Below are 23,408 nucleotides of genomic sequence, written 5' to 3'. Positions count from 1 at the left end.
ATAAATGCATGGAATTGACATACTCATTCGACAATATTATGAAAACATTCGACGCATGTCATGTCAATTTCATACATTTTGATCGACAATTCTATAAAGAAGCGATAAAGAAAACGTGTTGCCTAGCAGCTCAGCTGGATCTTTTTATAGAGTGTAACAGCTGGAAAGGAAGGTCACCTGCAGTTATTAGTAATTATTACTATTAATAGTAACTATCCTTTAAAAAGATAGAATTAAACGTTTCTCTGCGTAAAAAAGGTACTTATATCTAGTATAAATAATTAAAATTGCAAGCAGTCTAAAACAAAAAAAAATATTTTTTAATATTTTATTATTTTCATATATAAATTTTCTATTTACATTTTTATTTTATTTACACTGGTTTGTAAAAATATATACAATATGGTAGTTATACGTCTATGGTAACTAATATCACGCGATTTTTTATATTTATTTGGTAGACCATTATATGAAAGGAAAATCCACCATTTTGGTAATAAGAAAAATCTACAATATTTTTGTACGCAGTATTTTTAGGTAACAGTAGGTAAACTTGGAAATATATTTTGACTCAATAAATAACGTGTTTCGGTGGAGATTACACAGAAGTATAAAAAACACAAAACATCACAAAACGAAAACCAATAACCGGAATTCGAAGTAAAGCATACAAGGCTGATAAAATATGACGAAATTTTTTATATTATTTTAAGTATTTTATTTGCTGACGACCAACAATTTAATGTACAATGTAAAGGAAATTTAATTTTAATCTGTTTACTGCAGAGTTTATATATGCGACATTGAAATGGTGATAACTTAATCGTCGCAAGTAATGAAATATTGATTGCAGTTATACACTGAGATATTATATATAATATAAGATTTAATATTATACTCAGTAAATTCTCTTTATTACTATTATTGGTTTTCGTTTTTCAATTCTCTCAACTCTCAACTCAATGCGCGCAGTGGGGTACCAGCTCAGGGTCTTCGCATGTAAGGTTCTGGTCGTCGAAAACCTTGCCTTCTCCGCAGGTGATGAGGCGAGGGTTGCCTTCTACGCAGGTGATCAGTCTGTGACAGTCACCGGGCACGGGGAAGCGGGGGAACGGCCAGAACTTAGCGGCCTGGGTGTTGGCCGGCACCTTCGTGGGACACTTGAATCCGATGACAGCTGGAAATAAAGATGGTTTATATTAATTAAAGTAAGGACAAAATATGGTTTCTATGAAGTTTTGTTAAATAAATGGTATGATATAATATATATATATATATATATACATAGGGTTATATATATATATACACAGATTAAGAAAATCTGAAACTTGGAATTCGTGGTTTTTAACAAAATATGAGAGAAACTCGTAAGCATTACCGACCGTAGCTGCCCGTACCTCGCTACGCCCTTGGGGTATCACAGTAGTCATGTAATAAAAGTTTTGCATTTTAGCTAGCCAGGTATTCACCAGTTTCATATTTGGTAGCCGATTGGTCTCAGTATTCCTGATAGCTCAAGAAGAGTCTTCATTGTGTAGGCTCGATCGGACATCGGTCAATCGGTCCTTATAACATACGTTTAGGATTGCAGAAGGGTATAAGCTGGTCGGGCCAGTGGCAGCCGTGGATCCTCTCGTCGTAGACCAGGCCGGGCTCGCAGAGCTGTTGCTCCGACATAACCAACATGCATTGATGCAGCTAGTAGATCTAAGGAATTTTCATGCTATGTGATCTGCAATATACCTTCAGGGTTGCAGAAGGGTATAAGCTGGTCGGGCCAGTTGCAGCCGTGGATCCTCTCGTCGTAGACCAGGCCGGGGTCGCAGGGCTGCTGCTCCGGCACGCCGAACGCGCACTTGATGTAGCTGGTGGAGCACTCGGCGCTGTCAGGATAGATGCCGAACAGGTACTCGCAGCCGGGGGTCGAGTAGGGTGTCACTGGAATGTCAAATGGTTTTGTTAAAAAAACCTTGAATGATTGAACGTAAATGCTATTGCATTTTAATTTGCATTCCTGTTTAGTGATACTACCGTTTGATAATCTAAAAATATTAATTTATAAAATTAATAATTATTTAAGACGTATATAAATTACAATCCCATAAAACTGAATACTTCGGCCAGCTAAGCCAAATAGGCCAGGCAACAAGCAAGTAAACTGCATGATAGAAAGCACTTTGCGCATGCGCAGCACATATTACGGATATTTAAAACTATCCCTTAAAACCTCCTCCTCCTCAACCTCTCTTTACTATTGAGCTATCAACTTACAGTCAGCTTTCCTCTCCCCACACTCGACAGCCCAGTTGTAGTTGCAGTGGTTGTGAACGGCGCCTTTGCCGTCGAACAGAAGGCCGTTTTCGCACGTCTCAACCGTCAGTGTGCCGTTCGTACAGAGGAAAAACTGATCGCAGTTCTCAGGGTGGGCGTACGTCTGAAAATAGAGAGTATATTTTATGAAAAGTTGTACTTTGCGATGACCTATTTGAACTACTAAAAGCTATAAATTGTGAGGAGCTGTTTAAACTACTTAGGGTTGATTCAGACCGCAACGCGGCGAGGCGAGGCGCGGCGCGGCGAGGCGCGGCAAGGCGAGGCGCGGCGCGGCATGGCAAAAATTTGTATGAATTTGACATTTGCGTGAGACGTCTTGTGAATCTGTCAAATCCATATAAATTTACAAATGCATCTACGCGTCGCGTTGTGGTCTGAATCAACCATTTAGGTTACTACTGTAAGTTAGTGCCGAATTTATATTTTTATGAGTCTAGGGCCTAGGCCATTTAATTTCCGCCGCCCCATGGACGAAATCTGTCGGCCCCCTAAGTCACTGCTGCCTATTTATTAATCCGGGGTTGCTATAAACAACCAATAAAAAATACAATTAGTTCAGTAGTGTTTGCGGTACTTTAAATTTATTTTCATCAGTTTCAATGAACGATAACTAACAAAAACTACTGCCTAAAGTACGTGTACACGTCAAAGGGCATATCATGTTGCGTCTTTTTCGCGAGCGGCAGCGTCACTTTGCTAATAGCGTTGCCAGATTTTTATAAGGTCTTAAACAACTAAAAAGTTTATAGTACCTGTATGCCATGTTGCTCCGGACAGCCTGGACCGTGAGTGAGGAGGATGCCTGCATGAGCTGAAACATAAAGTGTTTTTCGTAAGAATTTGAATTAAATGTACGTGGGGTACGTGGTCTATGTAAGTTAGATTGAATTAATGAAAACCGTAAGACGAGACAAAACATTGTTCAACACGTTCATGGTATTTTACAATATACAAGATGTAACAAAAGTAAGTGACAAATAAGATAATACATTTATGGGTGTGTATGTGGCCCTTTATATATAGAGTTCACTGTGAACGTACACCCTTTTTATCAATTAGTTTTGATACATTCTGTATATCTAACTCCAAATAAAAACGAATTGGCAACGAAGTAATAAAGTTATTACTGTCGGGTCAAACTGCATTTTTAATAACTTAGAATTTGACTTTCATACGCAATACCCAAGTCATGTGTGAAGTTGGTTCATAGTTACAATCTACGATGGGCAATTGGCCAGCAATCTGCCAAACCAAGCGTGCGATGTTCTAGGTTAAACCGTAATTGCAGTGAAAATCTCAATGTACATAATTAAAAAATTGGTAATTTGTTGTAGTTTAAAACAATTTGAGGGCAATAAAACTAAGTAATTATTATTAGATATTATTAACTGAACAACTGAGTTGATTTATAACCAATATCACTTTTATGAGCAAGACAAATCTCTTATTAAGATAAAAGATTTGTCTTGGTAATAAAAGTTTTGAAAATGTTAAAACATAAACATACAAACTCGACAAAGATAATAAATAATCCGATTTTCTGCTAAACTAGGATTTTAGCTAGACTAGAAGCAAACAAAAGTACGCAGTTCTTCCAGAAATTTCTGTACCGTAACGGCAAAATTGTGTACAATTGATAACAAGATGTCTCTAAAATGCGTGTGCACAGCGCAATAAATAATTTGAGTTTAATGACATCGTATCTCGTGTTTATAAAAACTTTTTCTACAGCTATTTTGTCTGTTACGTGGAAAACTCCTTCCTTCTTTAAATTATGGCTTAAAACTAATGAAGCTTGAAATGCTTTGGGCTACGATATTATTCTTTTAAAATTTTCAGACATTGTGATCTATCGTAAGTACTCATATGTAGCCTGTCACTAATAACTAGACATCGGATTATATGCATTTGCATACTTGCATATGAAAATGCATATAATGGCACTTTTTAGGCGATAGTGCATATTTTGGCAATTTTTTGTTGATAGTGCATATTTCGGTAGTTTTATGCCTTCGTAGTCTCCAAACTAGCTATCATGACACACACTGAGGCCACAAAACAGAGGTACGATAGATCAAAACTCTTACAATATATGGATCCATCCCCATTTAAAGAATACACCCGATAGGTACAATATATTTCTAGAAACAAAATTTTTCTTTGTAGTTGGCAACATTAGCAAAAAATTTGAATAAAGTAGTAACCGATTTATTAAACTTCCATGGGTATTAAGATTGCAATCGGAAAATGTTGGTAGAAAATTATTATTGGTGCTGTATAAAAAATAAAAATCCTGTATTTGATGAAATTATAAAAAAAATACGCTTTTATTAACGGCACCACCGGAAAGCTCTTCAAAAAAATAATAAATTTTAATAATAAGCGACTTTTGATAGTGGATATTTTGTGCATATTTCGGCCATTTATCATGCATACTAGCATGCATATTTCGGCACTTTGATCGTGCATATAATCTTCAGATTATATGCACGATCAAAGTGTCTACTAATAACTTACTAGAGATCGCCCAATGGTCGAAATTCGACCTTAGTTTCAACGACATTAGGGCCCGTATTTTTGTCAGTACTTAAGATGCCCCTCGTATTCTGGGGAGGGCAAAACTGCGCTCCAATCTGCTCGGGGCAAGAGCAAACACACAAAGGCACCCCCCTCGATATTAAACATGGACTTTTGTAATATCAGGGGATTACACTCCAACCTTAATGCCGTCCATTACCACCTTGAGACGGCAAGGCCGGCTTTGCTCTTTTTAACCGAGACGCAGATATCATCTCCGAGTGACACATCATACCTTTCCCACCCAGGGTATTACCTCGAGCACTCCTTTCTACCCAAAGCTGGAGTGTGTGTGTATATCAGAGATGATATCAGCTCTCGCCGCCTCAGCAATCTTGAGGTCATGGACCTATCAAACTTATGGCTCCGCATAGATTGCGACGACCACCCTCGCGTCTATGCGTGCCTATATAGGTCCCATAGTGGTGACCCCGAGACGGACCGACTCTTGGAGCACCTACAAGCTGCTTCAGATTTTGTGCAGCGGCAGATCCCATCCGCAGAGATCATAATACTTGGCGACTTTAATGCCCACCACGCCGACTGGCTCAATTCCAGTAAAACTGATCACGCGGGGAGATCTGTCTGCAACTTTGCCCTTGCGAACGACTTGACACAACTGGTTACTACGCCTACGCGAATCCCAGATGTGGATGGTCAGAATCCTTCCTTGTTGGACCTCCTACTGACTTCAAATCCTGACGGCTACCAAATATCCGTAACCGCACCACTTGGTTCATCGGATCATTGACTTGTTAGGAGTTCTGTGCCACTTACGACGGTGTTAAGACAGCGCGCTGTTAAATACCGTCGTGTGTGGCACTACAAGTCAGCAGACTGGGATGGGATGCGGTCGTTTTTTGCATCCTATCCTTGGGGGCACGTGTGCTTCTCGCCGGATGATCTCGACAACACTGCCAACTCTGTTGCCGATGTGGTGATGCAGGGGAGGGAACTTTTCATTCCGACCTCTGTAGTGCCAACTGGCGGCAGATTTCGTCCCTGGTTTGGTTCATCCCCCAAAAAAGCTTCTCGCCGAAAGCAGGAGGCTTACCAATCCTGGGCCAACGCAGTGTCTGCTCGGGATTTAAATACCAGCACATATAAAAAGGAGTACAACCTTGCCTCTAGGTCCCTCAAGAAAGAGATTACTCGGGCAAAGCAACAGCACGTCAATAGAATTGGCAAGAGACTTGAGCGCCTCCCCTCGGGAACCCGTGCATTCTGGTCTCTGGCCAAAGCTATTGAAGGAAATTTCTGCAAGCCAACCCTACCATCCCTACACGTAGGAAATGGATCGTTGGCCCAGGACGCAAAAGACAAAGCCGATCTTCTGGGCAAGCTCTTTGCGTCAAACTCGACCCTGGGTGACGGGGGGCAGAAACCGCCGACCATACCGCGATGCACGAGCATCATGTCGGATATACGGTTTCATCAGCGCTCAGTGCGAAAAGCCCTCTGTTCCCTTGATATCCAAAAGTCGAGTGGGCCTGACGGAATCCCGCCTATTGTGTTGAAAAAGTGTGCTCCAGAGTTGGCTCCGGTCTTGACGCGACTTTTTCGGCTCTCCTATTCCACTGGCATCGTCCCGGCTTCCTGGAAGACAGCCTTGGTGCACCCGATCCCCAAAAAAGGTGATCGCTCAAATCCTTCCAACTACAGACCAATCGCTATAACCTCTCTCTTCTCGAAGATAATGGAATCCATTATCAATAGCCAGCTTCTTCGATACTTGGACGGCCAGGGATTGCTAAGCGACAAACAATACGGGTTCCGTAAGGGTCGCTCGGCTGGTGATCTCTTGGCATACCTGACTCATCGTTGGGCTCAGGCAATTGAGTCGAAGGGAGAGGCATTGGCTGTTAGTTTGGACATTGCGAAGGCCTTCGATCGGGTTTGGCATAAAGCGCTGCTATCAAAGCTTCCATCATACGGGCTGCCCGAGAAATTATGTAAGTGGGTCACTAGTTTCTTAGCAGACAGAAGCATAAAGGTCGTAGTTGACGGCGAATGCTCGGAAACTCAGTCTGTTAATGCTGGTGTCCCTCAGGGCTGTGTGCTATCGCCTACTCTATTCATACTGGATATCAATGACATGTTACAAACCAAAGGCATTCATTGCTATGCGGATGATAGTACAGGTGATGCTGTATATACCGGCTCCCCTAATATTTCTCGGCAAAATGTCACTGAGAGTCGAAACGAACTTATGTCTAAGGTGGAGAATTCATTGGAGAAGGTCTCTGAATGGGTTAGACGTAACTTAGTCCAATTCAACCCCGCCAAGACACAAGTCTACGCGTTCACCACTAAAAAGTCACCAATGGTCGTTTATCCTCGTTTCGAGGGCACATCTTTAACCATCTCCCCTAGCATTGAGATACTTGGCGTCAACATATCGAGCGAAGTCCAGTTTCGATATCATCTTGAGGGTAAGGCCAAATTAGCCTCGAAGAAGCTTGGCGTTCTTAACAGAGCGAGACAGTACTTCAGTCCGGACCAACGCCTACAACTCTACAAGGCGCAGGTTCGGCCTCATATGGAATATTGTTCTCATCTCTGGGCAGGGGCGCCAAAATACCAACTGCTCCCTCTGGATCGTATCCAACGAAGGGCTGCTCGAATTGTTGACTGCCATAGTGTTTCAAACAGCTTGGACCCCCTGGAATTACGCCGAGATGTTGCTTCACTCTGCATCCTCTATCGGTTGTATCACGGGGAGTGCTCTGAGGAATTGTTCGGAATCATACCACCTGCAACTTTTCCCTATCGTCCCACGCGAAAAACATACCATCCTCATCACCTTGATGAGTGGCAGTCTTCCACAGTGCGTTTTTCGCGTAACTTTCTGCCGCGCACTGTAAAACTCTGGAATGGGCTGTCACCAGCAGTATTTCCGGACCGATACGACCTGCAAACCTTCAAGAAAAGAGCGTATACCCTCTTAAAAGGCCGGCAACGCACCTGCAGCTCTTCTGATGTTGCGAGTGTCCATGGGCGACGGTAGTTGCTTACCATCAGGTGACCCGTTTGCTCGTTTGCCCCCTTATTTAATAAAAAAAAAAAAAAAAAAAAAAAAGATGCGACCCGGTCTCAAGACGCAGTTCGGCTCTGTGATTGATCCAAATTTTGACAGCCAACCAATCACAGAGTCTGAACCGTGTCTTGAGACCGAGATGCATCTTGAGTACTGACCAAAAATACGGGCCTAAAACTACTACCTATATTTTGTAAAAAATATTGACTTTATCAATCTTGTCTCTGAGACTCAGCTGATCTCAGACTGGCCGTGTAAGCATTGTCTAATAGTAAGATACTATAAAAAAAACTATAATACATTTTCAACTTGTCAACTTGTTGTCAACAGACTTCAACCATAAATAGAAGAGAATTCATATGTATAGGCTTGTCACTCAAAAATCTGTCATTTCTCATGTGTGTGTGTCGTAGTGTGTGTAATGTTTTATTTCTTTAAAAAATGTATGATAAAAGCATAATTTCAAAATAATATTAGCTCGATGCACTCCTTCACCATATAAACTATAACTGTGCAAAATTTCATGCATCTACGTTTCCTCATTTTTCGTAAAAAGGGTTACAAAGTTTTTCGTTCGCGTATTAATATTATGATGATCTTAATAACACGTAATAATTCTGCAATGTTTTCACGCTAGACGACAACACCAGCAAAGGCAGTTAACAAAAGTTCGACTTTCGACAACGTTTCTGTCAATATTCTGATTTAACGTGTGTAACATGTCGGATGTTGGTCGGATCATATTTTACCGTATGTGCTAATAGCGCTCTCTGCTCCGATTTTCGCGTTTGATTTAAGACGAATATCTTTTGCTAAGTGTATAACAGCTTATTATATCTTTGTATGTAACATAGTATTATTATATCTACTTAAACCTCTTTAGAAAATTACCTCGTTACGTAAATGTTTCATTCATAACATCTTTAACGTTATTTAATCACTATCGCAACTTGGCCTAAACTTGTACAATTATTTTTTACGTCGTCCAAAACTTCGCTTGTAAGTCCAGTCCATCAATAAATTAACAACTAACATTTTTACAGTCATAACAAACAAGTTTTGTGAATGTTTTTATGCTAGGTTGAAGTACCTAGTATTGGTCTTATTATCTCAATAATTGAAATAATTATTTTATCCCCCAATGTTATAATTGTTGTTGTGAAATTTTGATTGAATATATTAACTAGAGATGTGCTGACTAGTCGGTAAAGCCGACTATCCGGCCACTTTTGTAGTCGGTGACTAGTCGGCAAAAAACGCCTTTCGGCTTATTACTTTTTTATTTTTGCTATAATTATTGAAATTACATTATAAACACCTGGATTATTTATGATATTATGTTCATCTCACACTTCATAAGTCTTACTGCCGCACTCAGAGTGGAACATTATATAATTACTTAAATATAATTAATTCAAAATTTTGACATAAGCCTCATACATTATCTGTCAAACTCTTCATTAAAGTGAAGGTTAATCATGTTAAAATGTCTCTGAGTACGGCGGTAACACCTTTTAAAATAAATGAAGTGTTTCTGAAATTACTTGCTAGTAAAGAAATAATTTTTAATATAGTTATTAACAACAAATTAGGTACATGTATTATTACATCAAGATTGAGACAATAATTAAATACAACAAGAACTGTATCATAAAAAAGTAACGTACGCGAAGTAAACATAACACGATCCGACACCTTTGCAGGTGGTGTGTGTGACTTACCCGCGAACCAGCAGTAAAAAAGTGTTACAGAAACTTCCGAAACCATGATGGCTTGGCCGACTAGTCGACCGATTAGTCGGCTTATTTGCAGCCGACTAATTGGCTAGTCGGCTAGTCGGCCAAAGTCATGATCGGCACATCTCTAATTTTAACCCATTTCTGCCGCCGTAGCCAATTGGGTGTCCAGAAACGTGGGGAATAAGGAAAGTGCAACAAAATCTTTAAGTATTTTAGTTTTACAAAGTTTCAAAAATACGATCTTGAATAGGATATCACACAGCGCAAGCGCTGTTTCACGCCGGTTTTCTGTGAGAACGTGGTATTTCTCCGGTCGAGCCATTCGTGCCGAAGCATGGCTCTCCCATGTATAAATGAAATGATACCAGTTATGTTAATATGCGTGAGAAGTTGAATGAATCAACGTTGCAAGCTTTTCATCAATTCTCTGTGTTTTCCGAATACTGTTGATAACAATTTTTAGCCTTATTATTTTAAGTCCCAATTAATTTAGTAAAGTAGGAATTAGAACAAAAAATGTACACAAAAAATGAAATGAATGTGACCCGTTATAGAATTAGTAGATAATACAATCAAAGGAATGTTATTTGTCATTTTGGATATTCCACAAGAATAAAATAAATAATAATTGTTAATTAAAACTGTTTCAACACTGTTGAAAACCAAGCACGGCTGAATGTGTAAACTTGAAAACAATTAAAGTAAGTTATAAATATGCGCTAGGTTCTCGGAAAAATAAATTTTATTTAAATACATTTATGACACAAAAATGTCTGTTCAATTTTATGAAAATACTAGCAGCCGTTATCGAGAAAATTGTATTTAAATATACAAGATTGCCTCGTTTAAAGCATGAAAAATATTATACTAGATGACGCCCGTGACTCTGTTGCTCTTAAATTCGCTTATCGCGCCTACCTACTCTTTGTCCTTTCCCGGGACTAAAAGTATCTGCATACCAATTTTCGTCAGTACCTACTTTAAGCGTGAAGAAGTAACAGACAGACAGACACACTTTGGCATTTATTATAATACGAGCTTTTTCCCGCGGCTTCGCTCGCGTTAAGAAGTATTATTATATACAAACTTTCAACCCCTATTTTCACCCCTTGGGGATAGAATTGATCAAAATCCTTTCTTAGCGGATGCCTACGTCATAACAGTTACCTGCATGCCAAATTTCAGTCCGATCTGTCAAGTGGTTGGGGCTGTGCGTTGATAGATCACCATGCCAGTCAGTCACCTTTGAGTTTTATATTATATTAAGATTATTAGTATGGATGAATGGATGTATCTTACTTCTAAGATTTATTGACAGGCTATATTATACTTTTTATTAAATAAATTTGCACACTCACGTCTCACGTATTTTAGAGTATGCAAAGCTCGTCAACACAAACACTATGAATAGAATAACCGGGTTACGTTGATGCTGATGACTACAGCTGTATGATGCAACAGACTCACGACATCGCCCATACACTTTTACTTTCCATTAGGGTTACACCTAATTACCGGTTAATACGCTGCGACTCTGCGTCATGGTGTATTATGCGTAAACCCGAACAACGAACTTTATCAGACTATTCACCATGATTCCTCGGTATTTACTCTTTACTACCGAGGAATCATAGTGAATAGTGAGTTAGCTTTTGTTACATCAGTTGTGTTAATAAGGTTAAGTTCTGATGAAATTTAATATTGAATCGATGGTTCTAAATGTTTGCATTTTTATTATTATATATTTTTTAGTTAATATTGTGACAAAGTAGAGAATTATTTAGCTTGCTGATATTGTGTTGGAAAATAATATTATTTTGTAGTAGCTCTCAATTCATCTAGGCTATTTTATAAAATTTTAACTAACCTCATACTGTAGATATTAAATATATTGTTTGGCTATAAATGTATCAAAATGAACATGCCAAGAAACATCTATCTACATAATATAACCGTAGGAAGGCAATCGTAGTTGGAATGTTTTTATTAAAATCTTTTGAGCGCTATTGTAATTATTATTATTATATTCATTTATACAAATTAAAAAGTTGTGATTTTTTGTGTCGCAACGGATACACGTGTATGCGTACAGCCGTACACCCTTATTTCGTTCATATGAAGTAATTCACGCTCATTACGTTCAATTCAAGGTCGTTCCACGGCCGACACTTTTTACAAATTGGACTCGTTTTATTAATTAATATACCTATTATTATCAATAATTTTACAATTATGCAACGGAAAGTGTTATATACGAGTAATTTAGAATTAGTCTTTTCTCTGATAAATAGCTAACTTCACTTGTATTGGAGAATTTCAACTCACCACTTTCTGATAAAATTTCGGATAGGCTATCCACAACTTTATTGACAGATTTTCCATACTCTTTCTGTTAATTTAAGTGGTGGATAGCCTATCTAGCACTTATCAGAAAATGGTGAAATAGGCGCTTAGCCATTATGATCTTATCATCTTATATTACCTACTACTTGTCGAAGTTTTTTGCGCATATATTTTTTTGTTACTCATAAGTCATTAGTCATTACATTTTCTTGTAAAATTTTCGCAAATAATAATCCATTGATAAAACCACTGTGGAGGTTTCGTAAGTGACAAGGCGTTGGAGCATGTAGAGCAAACGAAAGTACCCGCGCGCCGGGCGCCGGGCGCCGGGCGGCGGGCGCCGGGCGGCGGGCGCCGGGCGGCCTTCATGATAACAACTATCAAATCACGGAGTTGCTTTTTATACACACCATTATAAAGATCAATATGGATCGATTATTTTTCATTAGCTGTAGCTTTGAGGACTCAATTATATATGTTACTAGATAAGCTAAAATTATTGCGCGGGAACTGTATATTTTTCAGGGATAAAAAGTATCCATTTACCGGGGCTCAGAGTATTTCCGTGTCAATTTTCAGAAAAACCGTTTCGGCGGTTTGGGCATGAGGAGGTTACAGACAGACAGACACAATATATATTATGACCCGCAACTTCATTGCGCCAAAATTCGTTTATCACGCGGGAACCGTCCATTTTTCAGGGATAAAAAGAATTATATGTCCTTTTCCGGCACTCAAAATATCTCCATAATTAATTTTAGAGAAATTGGTTTAGCGGTTCAGGCGTGAAGACACAACAGACAGACAGACGTCCGTCCGTCTGTCTGTCACTTTCATAATATTAGTATGGGTTGCAGTTTTCGAAATATAAATTTAAATACATATTATTTACTTGTACAACATATTGCAGTCCTATTGTATTGTACACATTTGTGTACAAACCAAATAGGAGATTGCACAAGTGCGGAAGAAAAGGAGAGTTGTGGTTGCGTAACCAGATGTTCCGCGAATCCTCATGATTTATCACCAAGTTATAGGCTCTAAGTGGATGTATTGAATTACATTACACAAGTTTGCCATGAGTCATCTTATAAAAGTTGTCATACAATATGGCTCAAGTCAATTTTTAAGAGCCCATATGACCCTAACTTGACTACATACTTTAACCTAGATCTCAAAATCTGTAAGGTCTAGAAAACTGATTTTTTGACACAAGTAACTTCAGTTCATAAAGATTAAATGCTCAAGACAAAAACACGATTACTCAAAAAATGCTCGATAGTTTCTTTTTTACAAAAAACCTTGTTTTAGACACTTTTTTGCTTGGATCTTCGAAGTTTGCTGTCTTTTCTTTAATATTTTTTAATATCTAAAAAGGTATTGATAAAACCTAAATTTGCTCAAAACACTTTTTTCATAATCATTATAGTTCGTCTTTTATTCAAGTAAAACTAACTCGGCGATGATTCCGCGCCGTCTTTTTCACTTGGCATATGAAAGACGGGCGTGAGTGTGAAGAGAAAAGGACGATGTTTGATTTTTAGAGTCAGGTGAGCTCTTAAATTAGGAAATTTAAATTTTTAAATTATTATAATCATGACGTATTGAAAAACTAATTCATTTTGATTAGTTGATTTATCAAAGATGGTTGTTGTTACATTTGAATTATCCCGTATTGCTCTAATCTACGAATAATGAAAACTAATCGTAACTTCAATACTTCAATCGTTTTGAATTTGGTACCTTTTCGCACACTAAAATAAGGCAATATAGCTAAGAAACACTATTTACAAATTGACAAATTAAAGCCGTTGACAATAATTGTCACTTCTATCATTACACAACATTTTTGCATGTATTTGGGCCTCTTTTTGCATAAAGTATGCATGTATTTGGGCCTCTTTTTGCATAAAGTATGCATGTATTCGGGTCACATTTTGTAGAATCGGAAATTTGTTTAACACAATTACTCTTCCTTAGTTTTTATTATTCGTAGGCTCTAATCACTGCATAAAATATGTTTTAGTAACACACATTAACTAGGCCTTTACATCCGTTGTGGATGATTTATATAGTATTTTTCAGAGCGAAGTAACCACTCCTCAAATATTGTAGTGCCTGGGACAAGATTTTTAAATGTCCGTATGGTTGCCCAAGCGCATACGGCATTCTCGCATCATAGTCGGCCTAGTCCAGAGGAAAGAACTAGTCAATACGTCTGGGACCAACTATGTGCGGGTTTCCTCACGATATTTTCCTTCACCGTACGAGCGTCCGTATTATAGTAATTGAGATCAGAAAATGTCTCATAAGTACACGCCTCCACCCGGGTTCGAACCTGCACTCTCTAGGAGTGCGAACCGAAGGTCTACCCATTAGGCCACGGACGCTCACTAACACACATTAATGGACACAGAAAATATAACAAATCAGCAAAAACTGCCTTGTTTACTTTTCTCATTTTCTACGTCGAATAGAAAAAGCCTTGATTAACCATTATAAAATATCAGTAACGATGATTTAACAATCATTAAACAAGTAAAATCATTATGAAACCCACGGTCATGGTAAATGAGTGAGCAGCGCGCGCGTTGAACTCTTTTGTATTCGCACCGTTTTTATGCTGTCTGATCATTTTAATCGCAGTCTAAGTAATAATCAGAAGACCATCTTCATAATATACTACTATATTGAGAGCGCGCACACATGAGCGTGATTTTAGGTACATTTAGGGCGTCTATTGATTTACTCATTTGAAGAAATTGGTTCTTATATTATACTAGCTATGTGGTAGCCGGCTGCCTTTTTCCTTTCATACTAGTTTATTAAAGCGATTTATTGCAAAAAAAATACTCTTCAACCCATCAGTCCTTAAGCGGCAGCCGGCTACCACATAACAATTGAAAATCTATTGTGTCTACGATACCCACAATGGAGGTGTTAAAAAAGAACTATGGTATAAGAAAATTCTATGTTTACGATCACTGACGTCAGAATAATGAATTAAACATATTAAACTTGTTTCTTTGTTTCACAAATTTTAAGAACTTGTCTAAGTTATGCTACTGTATGTATTTGTATTGTGTTATAATTGTGATAATGAGAGCTGCGAGATAAGTGGAAGAGATATTTGCTGTAATTGTATAATCGTAATCATATCCGCAGCAAGACGTAGTCATGATATTATTAAATAATGAATTGTTCATTATTGTTATTATTGTTAACATGGGCGTACCGAGGGGGGCAGGGGGGGGGGCAGCTGCCCCCCCCCCGGATCATGTTGACGTCCCTACTAAGTATATTATCTAGTACTTTTATCTATAAAAATAAAAAATTAAGAACGAATTTTTGCTATTTGTTTGCAATACAATATTTTTACAACTAAAAAATATTAATTTTTTATTCTTTATAAACACCTAGCTTATGAAAAATCTGATTTGCCCCCCCCCCCCCTGGCCCAGAACCTGGGTGATTTGCCCCCCCTGGCTCCAGAACCTGGGCAATTTGCCCCCCCCCCCCCTGGCCCAGAACCTGGGTACGCCCATGATTGTTAACAATGATTATAACATAATGTTATTCGGAAATTTGACTTATATTGGTTAAAAATAATTCGTCAATTGTAATTAAATGAAAATTTTACATGTATCAACATTTTCATTTAATTACAATTGAGTAATTATTCTTTGGGCTTATGTCAAAATATTCTTTGTTAGGGTTGCCAGGTCTCAAAATTTTTAAGCCAAAAAATTGAGTTCAGGGTCATATTTTATTAATTAGAGCTATAACATTCACTGAATGTGCATATAAAATTTGGTAAAAATCAGTAAAGCCGTTTCGGAGGAGTACGTTAACTCACATTGTGACACGAGAATTTTATGTACAAAAGGATATTGGATGAAGAACTATATTTTCAATCTATTGGCAAAGTAATTAAATTGGTACGAACTCAAAAGAGAAGCACATTTTTTCAGGTACTATCAAAGAAATTGATTCATAGGCAGACCTTTGTCATTTGGTCGGGTTATGTCTGTTAGCTGGGTTTGATCATAAAATTAATATACCTAGCGGAATAGAGCAACAATCTCGAGCTGTCAATTGAAACCGAAATTGGTTTCATCCTTCTGTAAAAATATGTGTACGTATTACACATTACACAAGCATGATTGAACATGAACTCTATGAGATTAAATAGTCAACGTGCGGCACGTGCCGACTGGACGTCAAAAAAAGAGTGCTGCTGTCATGTATCAGTTATCGCACGTCTCTTTTTACCACGCAGTGTTACTGATAGTGACATCTCTCTTGCTCAGGCCTTTGTTTCTCTATTCCGCTAGGTATATTAACTTTATGGGTTTGACATACCGCAACCAATTTACGCAGGTCCGCCATCAGCCCATGTATCAACTTCTCTGATAGTACAATAGGTAATTGTTAACTTGGATTTGCAAGAATAGGAAATGTTTAAGTGTTCAAGTGAACGCTTAGAACCTTAGCCCTTTGACTTTTAACTCGGTGAAAGTAATACAGGGTGTGCTGGTTTCGTAATCATTGACAAAACGTTGAATTACTGAAATTGTCTTGATTTATGTCAAGTCCATTAGTCCATATTTTAATCCAGACTTAAGGAACTGTACATAAGCAGCAAAATGTGCAGTTCCTGTAGGTTTCCCTTATATGCGTTCTAAGGTTCCTACAACTGTAAATTTTATTGGTAAATGCAGATAATTTTAAGTATCAAAATTCAGTAACTTGAAATACTTGAGTGTATTTAATTTTGAGAACATGGCTGACTAATGAGTTAGTTTACGATATGATATTTATATTGTGGCTAAAGTATAGCCACAATATAAATATCATATCGTATTTAGCCGCCAAACTATTAGGCAGTTGGTAAAATTGAAACAATTTACATAAACACAGCCTTGACGGTTCCGGCCCCTTTCCAATAGCATTGGCCAACAGCACTGAGGAAAGCAACACAACTATTAAATTAATAATTAATAATGTAATATATGAAAAAATATCATATTTTTATTGTTTGGTTAAGTTAATAATTTTCATTGCAAGGTAAATTTTATGAAATAAAATACAATATCCTAATAATAATATATTGGTAAGTAGGTACTTCAAAACTTGGACGCGTCATCAGAATATAAGTTATATACCTAGTTACACTAGCAATGACAACAAAATTATGATTAAAAAAACATAAACCTGGCTGTGTTATACAGAGCCACTACCAAGAGCACGACTAATCTAATGATTACTCTCAAAATTAAATCCGATATTCCGTTTAGACCCTAATTCCTTCCAAAAAATATACTTACATGCAATAAAAAAACATAAAATTCCATGACACAGTCGGTTAAAACATGAGAATAATAATATATTATAATATTTATGGACGCTTCACACCACGTCAGTCTGGCCCCGTGGTAAGTACCTGAAGGATTTGTGTTACGGGTACCAGACAACGGAAACAAATATTTAATACTTTTATACTATACATATATTTAAGATTTTTATTATATGATACATATTATATATTTAATACACATCCATGACCCAGGAACTTTGAAACATTTTGTTCCGTCGGCGGGATTCGAACCCGCGACCCCCGGCTTGAGCTACCAATAGCCCACCAACTGAGCCACAGAGGTCGTCGAGAATATAATAATAATATAATAAATAAGAGAAAAACAATATAACTTATTGCTAAGCATCCGATTAACAAAGTTCTAATTACAGGTTGCTATCTATAGGTAGACGGCTGATATGATGATGATGATGATGATCTATAGGTAGCAATCACTGTACTGTATCTAAGTGTTATTGCAATAGTTACAAATACTGTGCTAAAACCCTTTCCAATGTTAGCCAATAGTGAATTATTTTAGCCCAATATTCGGGTTGTTCAAGCATATACTAACCTTTAATTAAATTGGATAAACTATCAAGTTGACTTATAAATACTATTTTACTGTAGAGTAAATGACTTTGCTTTAATTTTTTAAATGATAAAACCAAGTTTTGACATAATATCGTTAATTATTGGAGAAAAAATACATCCATTTTACTGACCGACTCATGCCAAATTTTTTAAAAATCGATCTAGAGGCTCAAGTATGAAAAAATAATACGCAGACAAACATAACCACTCAATAATAATATTATAAGCAATACCCACTCCATCAAGAGCATCCACCATCTAAAATATAAAATTCACAGTGTTTGTGCGTGAACTCCTCCAAAACGGCTCAACCGATTTTAATGAAATTCGGTATGTACCATCGAGGAAATTGATTTCTAGGCAATTGACAGACCAACGTCATTTGGTCGGATCATTTCAATTTAATGTTAATTGTGAATCCCTGTGTTGGACGCCTCCGTGGTCTAGTGGTATAGAGCGCGGCTCTTGACTCGGAGGTCGTGGGTTCGATTCCCGTGTTGGAAACATGTTATTTCCAAGTTTGGTTAGGACAAAGCAGGCTGATCACCTGATTGTCTGACAAGTAAGATGATCCATGCGTCGGATGGGCATGTAAAAAGTCGGTCCTGCGCCTGATCTCTCGCCAGTCGTGTCGGTCGTCCGTCCCACTGGGTTATGAGAGTAAAGGAATAGAGAGTGCTCTTGTGTACTGCGCACACACTTGGGCACTATAAAAATTACTCCTGCGTAGCTGGCCTGGTTTCAATGAAACCGGCCACCGTCACGAAACCGGTGTGGGAGCTATTAATTATTATTATTATTAATTGTGATCTGTCGGCTGGGTTTGACGTAACGCGACCAAACTACGTAGGTCCCCCATCTGCCTAGGAATCAACTTCTCTGATAGTAGATTCGTTAGGCCTGAGAATAGGTTTTTATCTACTTTTTATAATATAAGAAATAATTTATATGTTAAAACAACGTTTGCTGGGTCAGCTAGTTATAGCTTTACAAAAATACATTGGCATAATATCAGGAATTCTATAAGAGTACAGAATATTCTAAAACCAATATTATATCAGAGATGATTCTTGATGAGCATCAATTAATATGGTAATAAACTTGTCAATCGTCGTCATTATTATCGCTTAATCAAGTGCCATCTTCATTTCAAACATTAACCAGTATGTTGGCTGCGTAAATGAATACAATACTAAAATAATGCAAAGAATAAGAGCCAAAAAGAGATCTTTCCAAATATATTCATAAGTTCATTCATTAATTTTTGCTTTTCTTTCTAAGGCCGGTATGTTTGGTCAGTAGTCAGTACTCAAGATGCATATCGGTTTCAAGACACGGTTCAGACTCTGTGATTGGTTGGCTGCCAAAATTTGTACCAATCACAGAGCCGAACCGCATCTTGAGACTGGGTTGCATCATAAGTACTGACTATTTATACCGGCCAAGTCAGTCTTGAGACTGGGTCGCATTTTAAGTACTGACTATTTATACCGGCCAAGTCAGAAAGTCTTAGGAGGCTTTAGTACTTGGTTACTACCTCTATTTAACAACAAAACCAATTTAAATTAATTAAAGTAGATCAAGTCAGTGGTTAATGAATTATATAAAGTCATTGGGAAACCACTGACACGATTTTCTTGTAAACCACTTAAAACCGCCGATTACCATTAAACAAAGTCGTTCAATAAAGGTCAGTGTGCCGGAAGGTGTTATATAAAATGTGTGCTAAAGCCTATTGTATCTATATAATAATGTAAGCTGTACCTTTATAAGCAATAACTAATAAGGAATAAGTAATAGTTATAAATTATTATGATTATAACTTATAATTAATTATTATTATTAATCTCAATTTAATATTATATTACTTATACTAATAAGGCAATATTGGATTTTTATATTTTGTGTGTGTTTGTACTTTATATGCTTTATAATAGGTTATGCTTTATCGATTTGATAAAAGTTTGGCTCAGATATAGAGTACGAGCGCAAACAGCTTTATGTGAAGTTAAATTAGCATTGCATGCGAATGAAAAAAAAAACAAGAGCTTAACAACACTACTGGTGCCAGTCTGGATATATATTTTTTTTAAGAGAAAAAGTATGTATTCGTAGTAGCATTACTACTTGAATAATAACGCCTCCGTGGTCTAGTGGTTAGAGCGTCGCTCTCGACTCCGGAGGTCGTGGGTTCGAATCCCGCGTTGGAAACATGTTATTTCCAAGTTTGGTTAGGACAATGCAGGCTGATCACCTGATTGTCTGACAAGTAAGATGATCCATGCGTCGGATGGGCATGTAAAAAGTCGGTCCTGCGCCTGATCTCTCGCCAGTCGTGTCGGTCTTCCGTCCCACTGGGTTATGAGAGTAACGGAATAGAGAGTGCTCTTGTGTACTGCGCACACACTAGGGCATTATAAAAGTACTCCTGCGTACCTGGTCTGGTTTCAATGAAACCGGCCACCGTCACCGAAACCGGTGTGGGGAGTATTATGACTACTTGAATAAGTCGCGTTAAGTCCCGATTAAAAAGTTTTAGTCTGGATAAAAGTTAATCGTCGATATTATCATAGTATCTCGATCACTCACTTCAATATTATAATATTACTAGATGACGCCCGCAACTCCGTTGCGCCAAAATTAGTTTATCGCAGTGGAACTGTACCTTTTTTCGGGATAAAAAGTATCCTATGTCCTTTCCCGAGACTCAAAGCATCTTCATACCAAATTTCAGCAAAATCGGTTCAGCGGTTTGGGCGTGAAGAGGTAACAGATAGACAGACAGACAGACAAATAGACAGACAGACACACTTTCGTATTTATAATATTAGTACGGATGACTCTCAATCATGAATACGAATATTCATGATAGAGAGGTCATGATTCACTTATATTGACAATCAATAACCCGGAACAATACAAGTAGACCGTATGAAATTATATTTTGAACATGTTCTTGTCAAGGTCTTGACTTACTTTTGACTTTTTGTGGTTCAACTTACTCTTTGTTATTCAACCTTAGTGCAAGAATAATACTTTCAATAAAATTATGTTGTTCAAGGTGAAAAAACCTAATGTTATAAATACTGGAAACAGCTAATCAATCAAGTTGGATAATTACAAAGTTTTTTAGGAATTTGCGGCCATTTTCGTGTTTAATAAAACAGGTATATCTGGATATGTTACTACCTGTGTTTGAATAACATTTAATTTGGTGTGATATTTAGTATATTATGTGTTATAATGAAATAGATTATTAGTGAGCTAAGTTATTCAGAAATATTGCTTGCATATTTTTGACACTTAAGCATTACAACTTGTAGGCTTTAATGGCAAAAAGTTGACTTATGTAAACCATTTAAAAAGGTTGTGCTTTCATTCATACTTCACCATTAAAAAAATACTTGTAAATATCAAAATACACATTAATGGGTTTCCTTAACTGAAAAATCATCGAAATACTCTGAAATCCCAAACAAAACTTACAAAGGATCAAAGTGACAGGCTCGAATCGTTTGAAAATAGAATGGATAAACTATATCGGTGGACTGGTTACAAAAATTAGTGCGTGTGACCTCTAAACATTGTTTTAGGAGGTGACATTTTTTCAATTATTTTCATTTGAAACCTTGATAGTAATTATGGTGATTTATAATATTAATTTGGGTTAAGTGTGTTCTTACCAAAAGCTATGCAGGTGGCGAATATCGCGAAGTGTGCACTTGTCATGATCGAACGTTCGCGCGTGTGCGGCAACCAGGTAACACTGGCGGCGCAACCGCGCCAACCGCGCTCGACTCACAACCTTTTCGATCTATGTGTAGTGCGGGCTTACTTTTACATTGTTCACGTGTGTTTTCCTAAGATTTATACGGAGGTTATTGCAGAACTGATTTTATAAATATAATATTGCAGGCAAAAATTAAAAGTTCTGGGTGTTTCGGTATCTGTAAAAAAACTTAGCAAAGTGGTAATAAGTCTTAATCCATCAAACCCCAAGCGGCAGCCGGCTGCCGCATAACAATTGAAAAAATTATGTCTGCGATACCCACGATGGAGGTGCTACAAAAATAAAATAGTTTAAAACTTTAACCGCCAAAATAAATTTGAACCTTATTCAAAATGAATATTCTCAGTTTTGTGTGTTCAGTATCAAGAAGTGTCTTTTCTCTCTCACGGTTCTTACTATAGCAGAAAAAGTGTATTTTCTCTCTCCAGGCTCTTAATATAGAAATTACAACTCTACGTTATTTAAACCGCCACATAAAATATGTTCCTTTTACAACCAAGTCCAGACTATGAATACAGGACGAGTTCAAGTCACTTATTACGAAATCGTCCATATGTCTCGCGTGGCCGGGGCGCTAATATGCCGCGGTACTGCACGAGATGAATGGTACATTTTAGCTGTCATGACACGACTACTGATTTTCGACAGACTGACTGACTACTGTGTGCTTTGTGGGTTGATTTAACTGTAAAAACTACAGTTAAATCAATACACAAAGCTGCTCATTGCTCCATTGCTAAACGTTGCCTGTTTAACTTTAAGCCTAATAATAAATAATTTGAGTTTGTTTAGTTTATTTGTTGTAAAGAAATAAGTACGAAGTTATAAAAAATATAAATCGTTGTCTTTAAGTTGTAACTTGTACCTAATAACTTCTTCAAATAAGAATAGCAAATACCCGATTACACACAATCGATCGATGTAGCGAAGTTTCACAAATTCTATTGATCATCATCGGTGGACTGCTCAGAATCTACATAACATTATAAAATCCCCATAATTCTTCGTAATATATAGATTGTCGTACAGACTAAAAGGTAGAGCCTGGCTTTAGTAAACAAACGAACGATTTAATTTTAATAAAGTTATGGTCGTAAATGTGATTAGAACTTCAAAGGCATACACTGCTAAATGTATGAGTTGAGATTAGTGTGTTAAGATTTTTATAAAAACAGAAGGGTATAAAAGGAGTCAAACCGATCGTATTAAGGGAAGTGATTTTCTTCGCTCATAACTCAAAAATTAGCAAGTTAAATAGGTTATCTTTAAAGCAACGGCAACGCACTTGCGTATGTAAAGATTTATCTATAAACTAGCGACCCGCCACGTCTTCGCACGGGTATAAAATATATAGCCACTGAAAAAATGATTAAAATCGATTCAGCAGTTTTGATTTATAATATTCATTATTACTACCCGTGGCCCGCATTGGTCGGTACCGCCGCAAAAGCTACGTCCCGCAATTTTTAAATCTGTAATATCTTCGAAAATATTCATTTAAATCTTAAGCTGTAAAGGGCCATATAGATCTACATTAAATCAACAATGTATTTAAGGTATTTAATTGGATAAGGATTAATGCTGTATTTATTAAAATTGCTTCGAAAATTAGTCATTATTTGTCGTAAAAAGTATATT

General features: G+C 37.3%; 1 protein-coding gene across 1 annotated transcript; it reads right to left on the bottom strand.

Annotated features, from left to right (window-relative positions):
* Positions 1-890: 890 nt before the first annotated feature.
* LOC121729449 (protein obstructor-E) lies at positions 891-21,732 on the bottom strand. The gene is made up of 5 exons (XM_042117968.1): positions 21,664-21,732; positions 3,087-3,145; positions 2,272-2,434; positions 1,744-1,938; positions 891-1,177 (listed from the first exon to the last, which is right to left on the bottom strand). Exons 1-5 carry the CDS (start codon positions 21,707-21,709, stop codon positions 960-962), a joined length of 681 nt encoding a protein of 226 aa, XP_041973902.1. The 5' UTR covers positions 21,710-21,732; the 3' UTR covers positions 891-959.
* Between the last annotated feature and the right edge of the window lie 1,676 nt (positions 21,733-23,408).

The sequence above is a fragment of the Aricia agestis genome, chromosome 8 (genome assembly GCF_905147365.1).
Source record: "Aricia agestis chromosome 8, ilAriAges1.1, whole genome shotgun sequence".
In the NCBI taxonomy this organism is placed as follows: Eukaryota; Metazoa; Arthropoda; class Insecta; order Lepidoptera; family Lycaenidae; genus Aricia; species Aricia agestis.
This window is presented reverse-complemented; position numbering and strand designations above follow the sequence as displayed.